At 39.3% G+C, this 17,859-nt stretch overlaps 2 protein-coding genes and 1 long non-coding RNA gene across 3 annotated transcripts in view; 2 read left to right on the top strand and 1 right to left on the bottom strand.

Moving 5' to 3' along the window:
• The window catches only part of ITGAV (integrin subunit alpha V), a 51,702-nt gene extending 46,019 nt beyond the window's left edge, over positions 1–5,683 (top strand). The window contains exon 30 of the mRNA XM_074145949.1: positions 57–5,683. Within this exon, the coding sequence (XP_074002050.1) occupies positions 57–152 (96 nt within the window). The 3' untranslated portion in view covers positions 153–5,683. The remainder of the gene's footprint in view (positions 1–56) is intronic.
• The window catches only part of LOC141463501 (uncharacterized), a 51,116-nt gene extending 39,996 nt beyond the window's left edge, over positions 1–11,120 (bottom strand). The window contains exons 1-2 of the long non-coding RNA XR_012463229.1: positions 10,970–11,120; positions 9,426–9,553 (exon numbers count right to left, since the gene is read on the bottom strand). This is a non-coding gene — a long non-coding RNA (uncharacterized lncRNA). The remainder of the gene's footprint in view (positions 1–9,425; positions 9,554–10,969) is intronic.
• A 19-nt stretch (positions 11,121–11,139) lies between these two features.
• The window catches only part of FAM171B (family with sequence similarity 171 member B), a 35,670-nt gene continuing 28,950 nt past the window's right edge, over positions 11,140–17,859 (top strand). The window contains exon 1 of the mRNA XM_074145950.1: positions 11,140–11,441. Within this exon, the coding sequence (XP_074002051.1) occupies positions 11,264–11,441 (178 nt within the window). The 5' untranslated portion in view covers positions 11,140–11,263. The remainder of the gene's footprint in view (positions 11,442–17,859) is intronic.

Genomic DNA, 17,859 nt, shown 5'->3' with positions numbered 1-17,859 from the left:
GTGTATGTTTTGAAAATCACAATGCTGCAATTTCGTTACTGTTCTCTGAATCGTAGATGGGCTTTTTCAAACGTGTGAGACCACCTCAGGAAGAACAAGAAAGAGAACAACTGCAACCGCATGAGAATGGGGAAGGAACATCAGAAGCTTAAGCAGAGTTTTATCTGTAAGACATTCTGAAATTTTAAAATGCCTACATCTTGGTTATGAATATTGGTTTCCCCATTAAGGAAAAAACACTCATGACTGCAAAGCTGCTGGTCTCAGAAGGTATCAGCACATACAAAATAAGAGCAATATATTTAAAACCTCCTTTTTGTATTAATTATGTTCATACATGACTAACGCATCTGCACTGATTTGTGTGTGAAGAAATTAAGTAATACATAGTGCTATGATTTTGCTTATTGGGATGTAGGAGACATCATCTTTTTTCATTCACGGACCGACTTTATATGAATTGCTACACAGATTCTGTGTTTGCTCTTGAAGCCAACAGCTTCCCTAGATACTTGCTGGATTACATGTTTATTTTCGATTGATTTTTGTTGGAGTACACTACACTTCATTTCCTAGCTCTTGAAAGCTAGTTGCACGAAAAAAATGGACATAGCTTGTTTTACAAAACTGAAAAATATTCTTTGACTCATTAACTCTGCTGATGATTTTCCACCTGCTCAAAAATATGAAAGAGATTATTCAGTGGAATAATTCACATCTGATACCTATTCTGCATGCCTTTTCCCCTTCCTGCTCAGTCATCTGTCTTGTGCTTTCCCTCTAGACTTTGCAAATATTGTTCTCCAGGTCCTAGACCTCTTACTGTAGGGATCGAGCCTACAGAAATGGAAGTGAGCAGTAGAAAGCTGGGGATGATGTAGTGAAAAGATTCAGGGCAAGATCCAAAGACTCTGCTGTGTATTTGCATGGAGCAGGATCCAGATGTTCCACAGAATTCTTGGCAGCACGGACCCATTCAAGTACTGCCAGGGACACGATGTTGGACTGTGGCTGCCAACAGACATGCCTGATGAGAAAACCCATAGTCTTTAGGTTCACGAGTCAAACCTCCACAGGGTTTGAAGTTAAGCCTGTATATTACTGGGGTTGAATTTCAGTTTCTGGCAAAACCATGGAGGGAATACTTTGTGGCAGGTTACCTGATGCACTGTAAGGAAGCTGTTGTTAATTCTCATATTCTGTGGTTGTCTGTGTCCAAGTGCGGGATGGAGCAGTATAGGGAGGGTTTAAACTATGCTGTCTTTCAGCCAAATGTGTCTAGATTACATCAGTACTTTACCCATGCTCACACCTGCCTTGCAACCTGCCTGGAGAGAGCAGTGAGCTCGTCAAATGATGCAGAATACAGCTGGCAATGTGAAAGAGTTTGAAAAGAGAAGGTTGCTTTGGCTTATTTCATTTCATTCATTGTTTCATTCGTTGTATGTTTCATTGCACAAAAGGCATTTCATTGCACGAGACATTTCATTATGTTCAATACATTTCATTTCCAGAAAAGACACTAAATATATTTGTTTCGTTGTTGGTTTTTAAACATACCAAAAGTTCAGTGGTTTAAAGCCACGGGTTTATGTCACTCTTAGCTTATTTCACTCAGCATTGGTTTGGTAAAATGAAGCTTCTTTCTTATACTTCTGAGAAAACATGAGAATATTTACTACATGCATTTCAGTAGACATGTAACTGCAAATTAGGAGGTTGGTTGTCTTGCAGCCATGTGTAGCTGTGTTGCACAAATCTTAGAGCGGACATACTTAAACTATTACAAAGGTGCCTTATATGAGATTTGTTTATTCCAACAAGGGAATAAATTACATTATAAACTCCCTGTATGCAGCCACATACAGAAAAGAAGACTTCTACTGTAATTATACCAGTGAGATTTCTATGTAGACAAGCTCTTAAAAGGACAAAAACTCTGGTCTGGTTTGGTTTTGTATCTTGGGGTTTTTGTTCAAAGCTGCATCTCCCCCATAAATACTGTAATACCCAGTAAACCTACAAGTATCTGAAATGAACAGTTTGATTCAACTCTAATTTCTGCATCCTTTCTGAGACTTCAAATCCAAAAATGGCTTTTGTTGTTAAGTCCATTTATACTCACTGAACCATGATGGCATTTGAGTCATTAAGAGAGATGGCACAAAGTCTGTGGGGACCAGTATGTATATCAGATATAGGCTTGCATATTTATCTATTTACGTGTTTTTGTTTCAGACAATTTGTTTAGATATAATTAGTTTATAGGAGAGGGTATAGGGCATAATTCTGCTTTCACTGAATTTTCAAGGTCTTCAGCGTGACCAGCGTTTTATTTTTTGTCTTTACTTCTACTATTGTTACTAGTTCTACAGTAAAGAATCAGGAGTTCAGGCTTTGATCCTGGCCTCAAAATGTGACTTTTATAAAATACAGTTTCAGTTACTTATACAGGCTTCTAGCTCACACACTTTGTCAACTGATTATCTATATGTAAGGAGATTGTTTTTACCCAGTCTTAATCTTAGTAGGTTAAGAGTTTTAAGAGACTGTCAGACAGATTATAGCTCTAATACTTACATGTGTGCTTTCATTACATGTACACACCATGTTGACTTGAAATTTATTAGACTACTTGCATGTCTAGGCATTATAAGGAGATTAAAATAAAACTTAAAAAAAACATGATGAAGATCTCTTCAGCTCACATGGAAGGGATACCATAGCATTGTTAATGTCAGTGCTAACTGCATCTTAATTTTACTGTGGCAACTGGAAACTCTCATTTTGCTGATTTTCAGGATAAAAAGGTACATTTTATTGGTACAACTACTGTAGCTATGGAAAGTTTCTTCCATTTATTGAAGTTACATAAGGTAAGACTTATTTAAGTGATTTTTATTTTCTTGCACTCCACTGGAGAATAAAAGCAAATAGTTGCTTCTCCCATGTCCACTAATTTCCAGTTTGGTTAAAAAAACAACCCAGTAGCATATGTCAATGGACTATGCAGGTTACTTAGTGAACATATATATAACACCCCAAATTCAGTTCAAAGTAATATCTGTGTTTCAGGAAGATAGCGAACAGGATGCTTTCCTGAATGGGAGTGCAGGAAACATTTGATAACACATTCCAGATTCAGCAGTAAGACTACAGACTATATACGTACTTGTGTCAGTATAAATTTCATACTGACCTATAGGCATTGATGTATTCTTGTAGCAAATATTGTAAAATGACGTTAAAACTTTTAAGGAAACTTTAAAATATGTATTGTGGAATGAAATGAACACCCTTCAGTCAAAATTGATGTGCATAAGATGCATACTGCAAGCATTAAAAAAAATACAAGTACAGTAACAAAGAATTAGTCCTCTTTTGAGAGTTATGCTTCAGAAGCATTTTATATGAATATAAAATCAACAGCTATATAACTATTTAGACAATGAAAACATTTTAAAAGAGTTATATCTTTTATAATGAAATACGAAATTCCGTAAGTACTCCAGTGTACAAATATTGCAGCATCTCAGTATTAAAGTGATTTATATTACAAAATGCATATTATCTGTTACTATATTTGACAATATTTAGAAAAAGTAAAGCAAAGAACCTAATTTATAGGATCACATTTCTTTCAAGAAACTGCCAAATTGTGGAGATAGCTTTTGTTTAAGCATGACCGCAAAGTCAAATATGGGATACATTTATCTACATAAGTTGAAACCTTTGAGGAAAGGTTTGCGGATATCAGTGTCAAGTTGATAATTTTATTTGTCTCATTTTTCTGTTTTAAATTTTGATTTACATGTTGATCTTTGATTCACATAATGTTTGTGGAAATTTTAAGAAAGTTTATCATGTATGCTCTTTCTTTGTAAAACATTTATTCCAAGCAAAGATTTTTAATATTTAGGTGTTTCTGAACTTGTGTCCATGCTTCAATAGTCTCCAAGGTAAACATTCACGGGTATTTTGAAAATATTTCAGCTATTATCAGCATGTTCTTGGTGATTTGAAGGATTTATGTTGCACTTTTTTTTTTTTTTTTTTTGCAACATTTAGGTTTGCTGTTGTTTACCCTGGCATAGGCCCTGCAGTATTTTTTCCTACATCCTCTTAAATAGTCTCGGAGCAGCGTTACCCTGGTGAAAATCTAGTCAGTTTTTGTCTTTGGTCAAGACTAAGACCTATTCCACAGTCTAATGAAGTCAAAGAAAACCTGACATTCATTGCAACTGGTTTTGAATGTGACCCTTTGTGTTCAGTGCTGCTGGCTGTTAATGGGGGGGGGGGAAATAATAGGATTTTATAGAAGGAAAATTGAAATCTAAAAAATAAAAAGGTGGTAGCAGACCACAGATGAGCCTTACAGCAAAGAGATGATTATTTTTGATTGTTTGTTTGTTTATTTCTGCGATGGGAAGAACCCCTTGGTTGTCTGTTGGCAGTGGCCTCCTATTACAAACAAATCCTACAGTTTGGATCATGATTATATGCTGAGCTCTAATAACTCTCATTGACTTCAGTGGGATCTGACCTCTTTGGTACTGAATCTCTAGCTTCTAACTCCCAAGTGCAATATAACATGATCAGATCTAGTTCACTGCCAAGTCATCTGTTTATTTTGTTTGCCTGGGAAGGGATGTAGCAGTTGTTTACTTGCAGTGGTCAATATTTTTAAGGACGTCAGCAACACCAGTGTGTTAAATTGAGGTGATAAATGAATGGTATAGAAAGTTTTTGATCACCCACATTGGGTGAAACATGATGTATATTCTAAAGTGTATCCATTACTAACTCTTGAGTTACTGAGAATTGGTACAATATTCTCAAAGTCCACTGTGGAAAATTTGACTAGAGACTATACAATAATGGGTTTGAGTCTGTAGTGCTACTACTGTTTGTGTGATTATGGTATTTAGTATTTTGGTCTTTTTTTCCAGTGTGTAGAATTTTTATATAAAACAGGAAATCTAACCTTTGATGCAATGACCTTCTCCAAATATGCTGCATTAAGGTCGAATAACTTGACCCTTGGCTTTTGCAAAGTAAACAAAGATTTAATGTAGCATTTCAATCTTCAAAAAACTTCTACAGGTTTAGGTGGCCCTTTCTAGTCCATGAAGGAAACCTGTATTTGCTATGATACAAATATGTTGAAAATGTAACGTTTTATTTCTTCATAATAGCATTTTTTTTGCCTTTTTTTGGTTTTGCTCGTGCATTAAATCAGTAGAGCATTGTTTGCACAAGCAGAAAATTAACATACTAACAAGAGTGCTGCGTTTTGGGTTTCTTAGTCATGTAGTAAATACTTGTAACCAATGGGAATATTTTCAGTCACTCTGAACTTATTTCAAAGGTCTTCGGTACATTTAAGGAGAGCAATATACATTTGAAGTCACCTTATTTCTATTAAATTATAAATCTTGCAAAAAAACCACTGTGGGTATTGTGGCACAGTAATTTTGTACTGATATCAAATATATAGCTATTAAGCTATGGTTTTCTTTTCAACTCATTCTTTTCATCCTAATGCAAATTTGATTGATTTTATTAGGTTATATTTTTCTATATGTGTATGCAATTTCAAAATATTATGATTGGGTAAACTGAAAAATATAAGTATTGAGTTGATTCTGATACTTACAATTTTGGAATAAAATACCTCTTAATTAACAGGAATTCTGATTTGGTTTTGTTTGTTTTTTTTTAAATCCTAGACATATCTTTTAAAATGCATTTAATTCACCTGAAAATATTTCATGGTATATGTTTGTAATCCAGAGTTATCTACTAAATACAAAAAGGTCACATTCACGCAACTTTTACATGCTTAGCTAAAGCAGCATATATTAACCTTGAGTCAAAAAGTTGTGTAATCACAAGCAAGAAAGGATCTAGTCACAAATTATATTCTGTCACCAGAAAACTGATTTCCTACCAAAATTTTTGTATACTAAAAATAAATATTTCAGATTTTATACCTGCCACATCACTGTAGAAAAGAGGTGGTGTTTCTTTTCTTATTGTTATTAGACTAATTTTATCTTAGTATTACATTCTTTCCAATTAACAATCATATTCATCTTTGTGAGTGGGGTGACAGTAAATATTTTGTGTCACAATAAAGGCATACATGTTTATTTTACATTGCCAGAACACTTATTTAGAAACAAATGTTGATGCTTGTGGACCCTTTAGAAAAACTCCAAACTTACTGAGTTCCCTGGATTGCTAGTAGAGAATTTATTTAACTATAGAAAATAAAAAAGGACATTGAAAAGATGGAAAAACTGGTATTTTTTGTTTTAATTAACAGCTTCCAGTGGCTTCACAGTAGCTACACTTAATGTACATAAGAAACATCACAGCTGTACTCAAAACATGACTATTTGTTCAATACACACTGCAGCCAACACAAGCCTAGTTTTTGTTAAATAAGATAGATGCCTTCAGTTAGTTATCAGCACAGTGATCACTACATCTGTTTAGCAGTTCCAAATTAATCCATTATTGAGAAATTAGTGACAACAGGTGTCTCACTACAGCCACAAGGCAATAGAGTGGTTTTTCAAATTCCCATCTTATGCCAAACCACCTTCAACAAAAGGATGGCCCATGTCTTGAGGTTATTTACATCAACACAACTCCACTGCCTCCACTGGAGTTACGCTGCTTTACATTGTCCAGGTTCCTGACTCTGCATACACGTATGACACTTGTATGCTTTTATCATTAGTGAGTTTGTAAATTAATAACTAATACATTAATACTTTATTACATATTAGTACATTAATATCTTTTTAAATTGCCAGTTCAAGTAACTTTAGGAACACGGTGAAAAATTTAAAGGCCTTAAGCATTTATATGAAGGTCTTTTCAATCTATTGTCTCATATACATGCAGTTTAAAGTTAGAGCTGACAGCAGCCCATCTTCTCACAAGGTATTTCACAATCAATCTGCATCTTTCTGAGAAACCTTCTAAAGTTTGGTGCTGAATCATTATCTCTCTTGGCAGACATACAGGACATGCTAAGATGAAGCTTGCAGGACACAAATGCACAACACAGACCTTCCAAATGTGAGAAGCAAAAAAACCCCAAAAGACAGTTAAATACCACATTGCTAGTCTTTACAACTTCACAGGCAGACCATGTCTGTGTGTTACTGTTTTTCAGAGAGTTTTGCAGAATCTATCTATGTCTACATTTCTGTGTCATTTGTGTACACACTTTTCAATCCCTGACAAAATATCAGATGCCATGTTACATCCCTTCAGTGGTTGATGGTTATAATTTGTTTACGGAGTGTGTGAGCAACCTTTAAAGAGTAGTCTATGCTGGACATACTTCCTCAAGCAAATGCTCAGGTAGTTCAAATAATTATCATCAGCTTTCACCTCTTTTCAAGGAAAATGTGGTTAAGAAAACAATCCTGATTATGATTTTTTTTTTTTTTTTCTGAAATGGGTGTTATGGTGTACTCTAATCCCTTCTCAGTTACTTATCTAAATGCAGTACAAACAATGAATTTCTACATGCCTTATTCCCCTTTTGGAGCCATTTTCAATAAAACTTTTATCACACATTTAGCAAATCTATTTCAGAACTTTATAAATAAATAATTGTGCATATTCACATCATCAGTTTAAAGTGTTCCAGCAAGTTGGTTCAACTGTTCCTCCCCAAATAAACTTAATTTATATCTTTCTAAAAGCCCAAGTCTACAAATGCTTGGAAATGAACACATATGTGATGCACATACTCGTTCATAAGACACATTAATTAACAAAGTGTTGTGGTTCAACCTAGTAGGCAGCTAAACACCACACAGCTGCTCACTCACTCTCTCCCAGTGGGACGGGGGAGAGAATCAAAAGAGTAAAAGTGAGAAAACTCCTGGGTTGAGATAAAGGCAGTTTAAGAAGTAAAGAAAAAGCCACGCACATAAGGAAAGCGAAACAGGGAATTCATTCATTGTTTCCCACTGGCTGGCAAGTGTTCAGCCATCTCTAGGAAAGCAGGGCTCCATCACATGTAACGGTTACTCGGGAAGACATGCCGTAACTCTGAACATCCCCCTCTTCCTCCTCCTTCCCCCAGCTTTATATGCTGTGCATGACGTCCTACAGTATGAACTGCTCATTGCAACAAACTCCTCCCCTTGCTCCTAGCCTGGCTAGCAACAAGGGGTTCCTGATACAGTAATTCCCATAACATGCAATTCAAATCCCAGGTTACAACAATTTAAAGGTATTTCCATGGCAATCTCCACCCTTTCCCCCTTTGGACCAGACCATAGAGCACAGTCTCTTCAGGGGTATACCTGCTGCAGCATAGACTTATCCACAGCCACAGTTGCTTTGAGGTGCAACTGTTCCAGTGTGGCCCTATCCATGGGTCACAATGCCTTCAGAGATGTACCTGCTGCAGCATGGACTTATCCATAGCCAGAGATGCTTCAAGGTGTACCCTCTCCAATGTGGACACAATCCCTTCAGAGGTACACCTGCTGTGGCACAGACATAACCACGGCCACAGACACTTCGAGGTGTACCTGCTCTGGCATGGACGTATCTGTGGCCACAGACGCTTTGGGGTGTCCTGTTCCTGTATGGACTCATCCACAGGCAACAGTCCCTTCAACTTGAGTTCACACTGGAGTTCCAGCCTGTCTAGTAGAGCAGCACAGAAACAGCAATGATGCTCTGGCTATCTGTCAGCCCTGGTACATCACCATTGCTGTTACCAAAACATTCCCAGGCACAGCAGAGTAAGATGATAAGCAATACGGCAGTACAGCAAGCAGCAAAAGCAAAAAGCAGCCACTAACGAGCACAAGACTAATTTACACTAAGGCAAGCAAGCCCCATGGCAAGCACAGGAACCTGCCAATTAATAGCTAAACAGCAATAACCACTAGAAATTAACTCTATCTCAGCCGTAACCAGCACACGAAGGAAATCGCTCAAAGCATTAGTTAACTTTCTGTAGACCCCTTTCTTCCACCTGAGAACACACAACGTTGCAGGGATTCCAAAATGAATTCAGCTTTCACAAAGGCTGTGCAGAAGCAGCCTCTTTTTCTTTGCAGTGCCCAGATGAAAGGTTGAAATAGGAACTGGGGTGAGAGGATGTTAACTAGGCAAGTGTCCTGGTTTCAGGCAAGTAGGCAGTGAACAAATGTTTTCTAAACAGAAGAGAGAATCTCTCCTCCTCGTGAGCTGCTGGAGGAGGGTTCCACATCAAGTAAATGATTGTTTAATTTGTCTGGGTTTTGTGCTCTTTTGCTTACTTAAAAGAAAAGTCCTGTCAAATGAATTAAAGTTTTCATGGCACAGGTTTCTTTGGTGGTGATGAAGGAAAAGGAGACTGACATACTCAAACTATTCTAAAGAGAAGTATTAAAGAGTACCTGCTGAGGAGGGTGTCCATTTCCCAGAGCAGCATTACTCAGCAGGCAATGATCATTCATAATGCATGAATGGGTGAAGTCAGTCCATTCTTCAGTGGTCCCAAACGGTGCCCACAAACTATTGGCAACTGAGATAAAAGTAAATTGTATTTTCTACGTCAATCTAAATCTATTTGAAGTCATTGTTAATGGCAATGGATTATATTGTACTATATAGAATGACATTAAATAATAAGAAAAAATGTATTAGATTTTCTTTAGATTTTATAAGAGATCTGTTGAAAATATGCACTGTAACCTTGCAGTTCTTCCTTTCAGTATGGGAAAATTTCTATACCTCTACGATTTGTAACTCTGTTCCCCTCCTTTTTCCCCTGCATTGAAAACATTTTCTGAGATCTGAAAACTACAGAATTTGGCCTAATATGTCATTATGTCTAAAATAAAGATTTTTATTTGGTTAATCTTTATTTTATTAAAAGACAAAAGAAAGTTATTTTATACTTTTCAAAGAAATTTATATTCACTACTCAAACATACATTGAAAGTGTAGTATCATCAAGTTCTGAAAGTCCTTAGAGTGAATGAGATGTTTGCCTCACTGCGCTCATGGCATGGACGCACTCATCAATGCTAGTGTGAAATTCACTGGGAGATGGTCCCGTGATGTGTTTAGCTCTGAACCATGCAGACGGCTGCATGCTGTGGGCCAGTTTGATTTGTCCAGATGTGCTGCCATTGCTCAGGTGTAACAGCCTTATCTGCTGTGAACAACTTTAGTAATTTTTCCATGATTCCACCCTATGTTGTGCCTATACATGCATTCCAATTTTACCTATGTTAATGTGTATAACTAGAAACGTCTTCTAAAAAACGTCTAATGTTTGATACCAGGGCCATTAATGTGAAAAAACCTGTAAATAAGGCACAGACATGCCTGTGTGTAGAATCAAAGCTTTGGGAAATACTACTAATATAGTTATGATGATTGCCACAATTACTGCTCCTTACCAGAGAGTGAAGTCAAGTTGACACAAGGCAACCTTAAGCGTCTGCCCTATAACACGATGTGCTGCACAGGGGTTTCACCTATGTTAGTGCGTATCCTTCATTCTAAAAAGCCTGTAATGTTTGGTATCAGGAACCACTAATGTGAATAAGCATGTAAATAAGGCACAGGCACACCTCTGTGTAGAGCCAAAGCTTTAGGAGATACTACTCATATAGCTGACGATTGCCACAATGACCGCCACTTCCCAGTGCCTGAGCGGAAGCGATGTTTAAGTTGACACAAGGCCATCTTAGGTGTCTGCCTGCAACGTGACGTGCTGCACAGGGGTTGCCAAATGTGCTTTAATACTCTCAGCAACAAGGGTTAGAACTGATTTAAATGCTGCCAGTTCGGAGGGCACAGTTTAATTTCCTCGGTAACTCCGCTGACGGCCGCAGCACCGGCAGGCCCCGGCGCCCTCCCCTCACCGGCCCGGCTCTCCCTCACCTCAGCCAAACGGCCGGCCGCGCGGCACGCACGCCTCAACCCTCACCGTCAAATGGCCTCCACAGGAACCCGAGGACGGACCGGAGCCGGCGAACCACCGGCGGGGACCCTGGGCCGTGACGCTCCCTCACCGCCTTCCCGCCGCCCCCCCAGGGAGACGGTGGCCCCGCCGTCGGCGCTCAGGCCCCGCCCCTGTCACGTGCGGGGGGCGGGACGGGGCGGGCGCAGGCTCGCCCGGCCGGCCGCTGCCGCCGCAGTCCCGCTGCCGGAGCCGCTGGTGCCGGCCCCCTGTCCGCGTCCTCGCCCGCAATATGCCTCCGCTGCCCTCAGGCTGCTCGCCATGCCGGGGACCTGCGGGGGCCTCTCCTCCTTGCTCCTGGGGCTGGCGGCCGCGATGCTGCTGTTGCTGCTGATGGGGCGGCCGCCTCCCGTTGACGCCGCTGCAGCCGCCGCCACCCGCCCGCAGCATCAGCGGGCGGCGCTGCCGGGGGGCGCCCCCGTTGCCGCGGCCGCCTCAGGTACCGACCACCTCCCCCCCTCCGCCACCTTCCTCCTCCTCCCGCCGCCGGGCAGATCCCTTCCATTTCCCGCCTTCCCTATGGAGATTCTCTCCGGGGCCGCGGCGTCGGGGCTCCCCTCAGCCCCGTCGTGTCCCTCTCCTCCCGGGGCGGCGGGGTCGGCGTCCTCCTCAGCCGCTCCCCGCTGGGCTGCGGAGGGGCGCGTCGGTTGAACCCGGTGCCGCGTTGTCGCTGCTGGTCCCTGGAACCCGGGGTGTTGCGCGAGAGACGGGCGGCGTTCCCGAAGCACAAAATAAGCCGCCCCCCTTCCATTAAAATGGAAGCAGGTAGCGGGGGCCCTGGCGGCTGCTGCTACGGGGCGAGCAGGATCCATCTTTGGTATCTCCAGATCCGTATGCAGCTGCTGTAGCGTGTCACCGGCCTGGTGAAAAACAGAAAAAAAAAAAAAAAAAAAAAAATCCGAGTCAGCAACGGTGTAGCCTGTGTCTGACCGGGCTGGAGATGCTCCCGTAAGTGCCAGGCAAACGGTCTGGGGAGAAGTGTAGCTCCATGAATTCCTATTTGCCGGCAGGAGTCACCAGAGCAAGATATATGTATATATAAGAATAAATATATACATAACACGTAGATCTTTTTTCTATTCGTATATATACAATATAAAAATAATTAAAACCCAGCTGATACGTGCACAAGTGTCTTAAGCCCATCAAATGAGCGATGGGGGCTGCTGAGCTCATTAGTTTTTTGCATCTCCCTTGCAGAATGAGGAAATATGTCGTTTATCCAACAGCTGAGAGTATGAAAATAATGTGCTTGTTTCAGTATTTAGGCCTTGGTATTATGGTCAAGTGTGTGAGGTTACCCCCTTGCAGAACTGGAGTGAGTGATAAGGTGTTTATTCTGTTGTCTAGTTTAAGAAATATATGTGTATTCTGAAGTCTTAGCGTCTTAAATTAGGATAAAACCAGTGTTTTTCTTGACGTATTGCCTTTCAGCAAAGAATTTCAAAATGGTTTGAAACATGAATTATTTAAGACCTTTTAGCACCAAGGCTCCATTTGGGCATATCACTAGAGCATATGTTTCGTTTTTAAGATATATGCATGTTTCTATTTCCAGTTGACTTCAAGAAGGTATAAAATGTTCTTAGTTTCAGACATATGGTTAATATTTTGCTGAATTGAAGCCAATTTACAAAGCTGCCAAAGTATATATGTTAATTAGGAAATATAAGCAAAGATCTTGAATTACGGTCTTTACTTGTAGCTTCTTAAAGATTTAGAACAAGAAACTAGATTTGGTAGAATATGAACACGCTCTTAAATTCTCTTGATATGCTCTTAAAATGCCTTGATTTGCTTTTTGGTTGGGGTGATTTTTGGTTATTTTGGGGTCTTGGGGGGGAGTGGGGTATTAGGTTTTTCATTTTCTTTTCCAAACCTTTAAACCATAGGATTTTAAAGAAGGATATTTGATGAACGGCTTGGTTCTTTTTTTTTCTTTTGAACTGGTGATTTTTCATTACTTTGTTTCTTAGCATGCTTTCTGAGGAATATACCTTTAATCACCAGCAAACCCCACTTAAAAGGCATTGGCAGCGTTTCTAACTTGTGCAGTGAACATTTTGCTCATTAAAAAGGGAGTGGGGAAAAAAAAAAAAAGGGACAGTTTTTGTAATTTGGTGATCCTTTTTGGTTTCAGGTATTGATTTCTTTTCAGGAAGCTCTATTACCTTATTGCCATCAGTCCTGGCCAAAAATCTTTGTTGGTACCAACAAAGAATGTGATGCTGATGCTACTGGTCTGCTGTTGTTGCTGTTGCAAACCCACGTGCCTAGTTGCTGTTGTTTTCTTTTATTTGCTTATTATGCTTCATAGGTTTTGAGGTATGAGAGTCCTGAAAGTGTCTTACAGTAGGCAGCTCTCATGATCAATTCCAGTTCATGACTGTTAAAAATTATCATTTGAGCTGATACGCAGCATTTGTTTGTTATGTTTAAATACAGTTAGAGCTTTATTTCACTTGGCTGGTTTTCTGAATGATCTTGATTAATTTTTTTTTTTCATTAAGAATTTTAAAAAGCCAATAGCGATTAATCTTTCATAAAGAGAAGGTAATTGCTGCTATGAAACTTTAATTATTCTGAAGAAGCTGCTAAGCACTTTTGGTTTTTGTGTGGTATTGCCTTTCAGTAAAGCATGTAAGCAAGTTTTTTGCTATATCGGTATTTTTTTAGATCTTAAAAAGGAAGAGCCTGACTCCAGATATGAATTTATCAATCAGATACTAATGTATCTTCCCATGAAATGATCTTTTGATGGTTTACAGCTGAAAGGTAGGCAGGCTAAATGGCTGCTGCCTTCCCAGCAGAAGACTGGCAACAGAGTGATCCCTAAGGGGAATGCTCTGAAGAGGCCATTCCTGCAGCAGCTGCAGGTCTGTGCTGGGAACTGCCAGGGAGGCAGTGGCTTCTGTAAGTAAGGAGGAGTCTGGTTGAATTTGGATTTATGCTGTGTGTTTGTGACCTCAGCGATGCTAGAGCAAAGGAGCCTTATTCTCCTAAAATAGGGAAGATGCTGGGCTAAGATTGGAGTTTACAAGCTTTTCTCATTTCACGTTCCTGTATCGATGTCCCTGTTCTGTTGGAGCTAATTATACAGTTTTACAGATCAATTCCCTTCTGGATTAACAGACTTCTGCCAGTGTAATTATTGCGCTGTCTGAGAAGAGATGCTAAAGTCAGCACAGCTGTGTACAAAGGTTTGGGGTGCAGACTCTACTGCTGACATGTCAATGTAGCAGTGACAAGGTAGTTGCACACCATTATTGAATAGGTTTTTTTGTTTGTTCCTTCTTTCTTCTCCCTTAAAAACAACAAAAAACTTACCAGTGCCAGAAGAAATAAGTAAATTCTAAAGATGAGGCAAGAGAAGACATGCACAAGAGGGACTCAGTTCACGGAGTTACTCTGACTCATGTGATCTAATTGATGTAGGTATTCTTCCAAATTTGGGGAGAGAGAGACAGGCCTCTCTGGTAGGGTGGTGATTGCTGAAGTGGAGAACCTGTCTTGGTTGCTTGTTATTCATAGTGAGTTTTTCCATTTGCTATGTGGCAGTTTTGAAATCTGGACTCCGGTGTGCAGAAGCAATTGAAGAGAAGTCGCTGGGAGCTTCAAATACTCGGCATTGAGGTCAACAGGCTTGAGCACAGAATTCAGTAAATTATAGTCCTGGCTTTGATCCAGGCAAATCTGGTTTTGTTTTCCTTGTTCCCTTTTGTTTATCTTTATTGAGGTGCATTCTTTATAGGAGGTATGATTTGTGTTCTTTAATGTTCACAATGCTTGGGATATTCTGGATGTGGTACCTTGTTATTCTCTTTGTAATGCAGATATTGGGCAATAAACAGAGCAGAGACCATTAATTGAGTAAGTGATACTTAACTGTATCAGTTCCATGGCAGATCTGACATACAATGAACGAATGAGATTATTTTGGAAAAAAACCAGCAGTTGTGTAAATAGAGGCTGTCACGCTATGTATAGACAGCACATAGGATGATGTACACCATCTTAATGCTGGAATTTTTTTTCCACATTGAGACCTTAAATTAGATTTGAAGTATGTTTTGAAACACGTGTTATTTCTTCAAGTTTCTGTCGTACAACAGCATGTTCTATGCTGTGGATACTCTCCATACCTTTTGTAATCTAGGCATAAACAAGAAAAGACTTGGCATCGTATTTATTGTAGACCATTCCCAATCTGCCTCATATTGCAGAATTCAAGGGAAAAAAAAAAAATTTTTGCTTTTATTTTTTTAGGCAGGTGGCTTGTGTGGCTGTGTATGATGGGAAGATTAGCTTGATTTTTGTAGGGTGAAATTAAAAAGCGGTAGCAGATGATAGTGGTCCTGAAAAAAGGAGAGGAGCGAATTGGAATCACTGTGCAGATTTATGCAGTTAGTTCTGTTTGGTGAGAATGATGAGATAAATACATGCTTATTGGCTAACCCAGAAGAGAGTAGGAGATTACTTTTGTACCTGTTGGAGACAGATTTGTTGTCTCGATGATGTCTCTGGAATTTGATTTTGTGCCCGTTTCTCAATGCTATTTGCTTGCATGTGATGAGGAGTTGCTATCTAACGCAAAGCAGTATTCTAGAAAAGAGATACCTAGTTAAGATTTTTCTAAACTCTTTTGTACATTGTCTTATTCTTCCTGAACATTCAAGGAGAAGATGAGTTTCTCGTGCCTCCTTTTTATTTGAGGTATTGGAACAGAAATATTTCTCTGATGCAGCCTTGTGTGACTTGCTGCTTTCTAATATTTGTTTTCAATGTTTCTAGTAGTGAAATATTTTTTTATAATGACTCGTGTGTTGGTGTACGGGTGTTACTTAGGTATTTAGAGGAGCATTTGCTTTTGATAGCTTGTTCTGTTAATCTGAGTTTGAATTTGAGCAATAATATATAACTGCACTTTTAAAAAAAGATATATATAGTGCTATGTGACTGGCTTGTTTGTCACTTGATGGAGCAGCCTTTATGGTTTCCTGTCTCTACAGTCACTGGATAAGGGATTAGTACAGCAGCAATAAATCCAATTCTGTTTTGGAGCTTCTGTTGCAGCCAGATACAGAGCCCAAGAAAATGAGTGAGGAGTTAAAAGCTGTATAGGAGATTCTGTAGCATTCCTATAAAGAAGGAAATTCTGTATTTTTCGTGACTGAGTCATTATGTAGGATACAGTTCCTGCTAAAGAAGTCAGGGCTGTCTAACTAGGGCCTTCGGATCAGCACTGAGGTTAATTGTTTTATACAAGTAGCAACACAACCTTCTTATCCAGTAGGTCTTGGAATATAATCGGTCTCAGGGAAAAGGTTTATTTTTAAGTTGTCAAAGCTTATGGGTTAAATTGTAGTAATTGGTTTTTATTTGGGCATGGAGGAGATTTGCAGTCTTTAAAATAAGACTTTTGATTTGTTTTAGGTATATCAGATGTGAACATTTATTGGTAATCTATGTGTTTCTTATATGAAGAACCTTAATGAAACTTTGAAAAGCTGACTTTTGATATGGTTAAAGATAATTCTTTCATTCTGAAATAGAACTCCAAAAGTATTACATGTGCGCTCCAGCGAAATGGTTTGATGCAAGCAACTATCTCCACCTATGGAAATAAGCTCAGAAAACATCCTTTGATTTGCTGCTCGGTATTCTCAGCCTCTGGGATTTGCAATGATGGTTTCTTAGCTAGGTGAGAAAGTAGAGAAAGAATGTAAGGCTTACACTTGCCCTGATTTATTGAAGCTGATGTTCTTAAGTGACTTAGCTTTCTGTGCTGATCTGAGGCTTAGTAGTGCAACAAAATATCAGGAAGGGCATTAGGACACTGAGAGGTGATAAAGCATCAGCAGTTTGAGACGGAAATGAATAATGAAAAAGAAATATTCCCAAATAATTTCATTTATATGTCCCTGTGTTCAGTGATTTAGGTTACTCACTTGCTAATACAAGAAAAAGAGAAGTTTGGGGTTTCCTATGGTAGAGCACAAATGAAAAAATATGTACCTTTTTATTTTTCAGGAAGAGAATAGATATAAACCAAAAGGTACTGAGCAGTTCTGAAGACATAGGGAGCCTTCCTGAGCTGAAAGCTTGCTTTTGTTGAAGCTCGTAACATATTATACAGCATCGTGCTCTATACTTCAGAAAACTTGATTTCAAGAAACTTGTGTTGATAGTAGCTTTCATTACAAAGAACTGAGAGAGACAAGGGCAGAAATGTGTTTTAGCATTCCCGGAAACGGGCCCCATAGTGACACGGTGAGAAGTGGCAACAAGCAGCAGTAGTCCATGGTGGCAGGAAGCTACCTATTGCGAGGTGGTACTTTTTGCCGTTCTTTTTTGTTTTGTTAAAGTTTCATTACTGCTTGTCGATCTGTTGGCAGATGATGCATCATCAAAGGCCAATTGATATGTAAAAACATTCACAGAATTGCTGTCAGGCTCAGAAAAAGGCAGTTTCAGGGTTTGGAATGCAACTGCTATCTGGGTCACTGGGGATCTATAGCACGGTTTCTCTGTGAACTTGCTTAGAAGATGAAGTCTTTGAAGACAGAGGCAAAGATCTGAGAGGAAAGCTTATTCAAAATAAACTTAATTTTTTGTGTGTCAAACTTAGAAAAGTAGCACAGGTTACTTTGTTGTCTTGAAAGTTGCATATTTTTGTGTTCGCTGTATCCTTCTGTAAGGAATGGAGATTTGAGGCACAATGTGACAGAGCAGATGAGTCCTCTGTGTTACTCCTGATACCGCGTATTCGTAGATCTATGCAATCTGGTGTGCTGCAGGAGCACCCCGATCCCATAATCAAGAATTTCCATTGCACTGTAGGGGTTAGTGCACTCTTG

This window comes from Numenius arquata, chromosome 3 (genome assembly GCF_964106895.1).
Source record: "Numenius arquata chromosome 3, bNumArq3.hap1.1, whole genome shotgun sequence".
Taxonomy (NCBI): Eukaryota; Metazoa; Chordata; class Aves; order Charadriiformes; family Scolopacidae; genus Numenius; species Numenius arquata.
The sequence above is the reverse complement of the archived record's forward strand: the minus strand, read 5'-3'. Positions and strand labels throughout refer to the sequence as shown.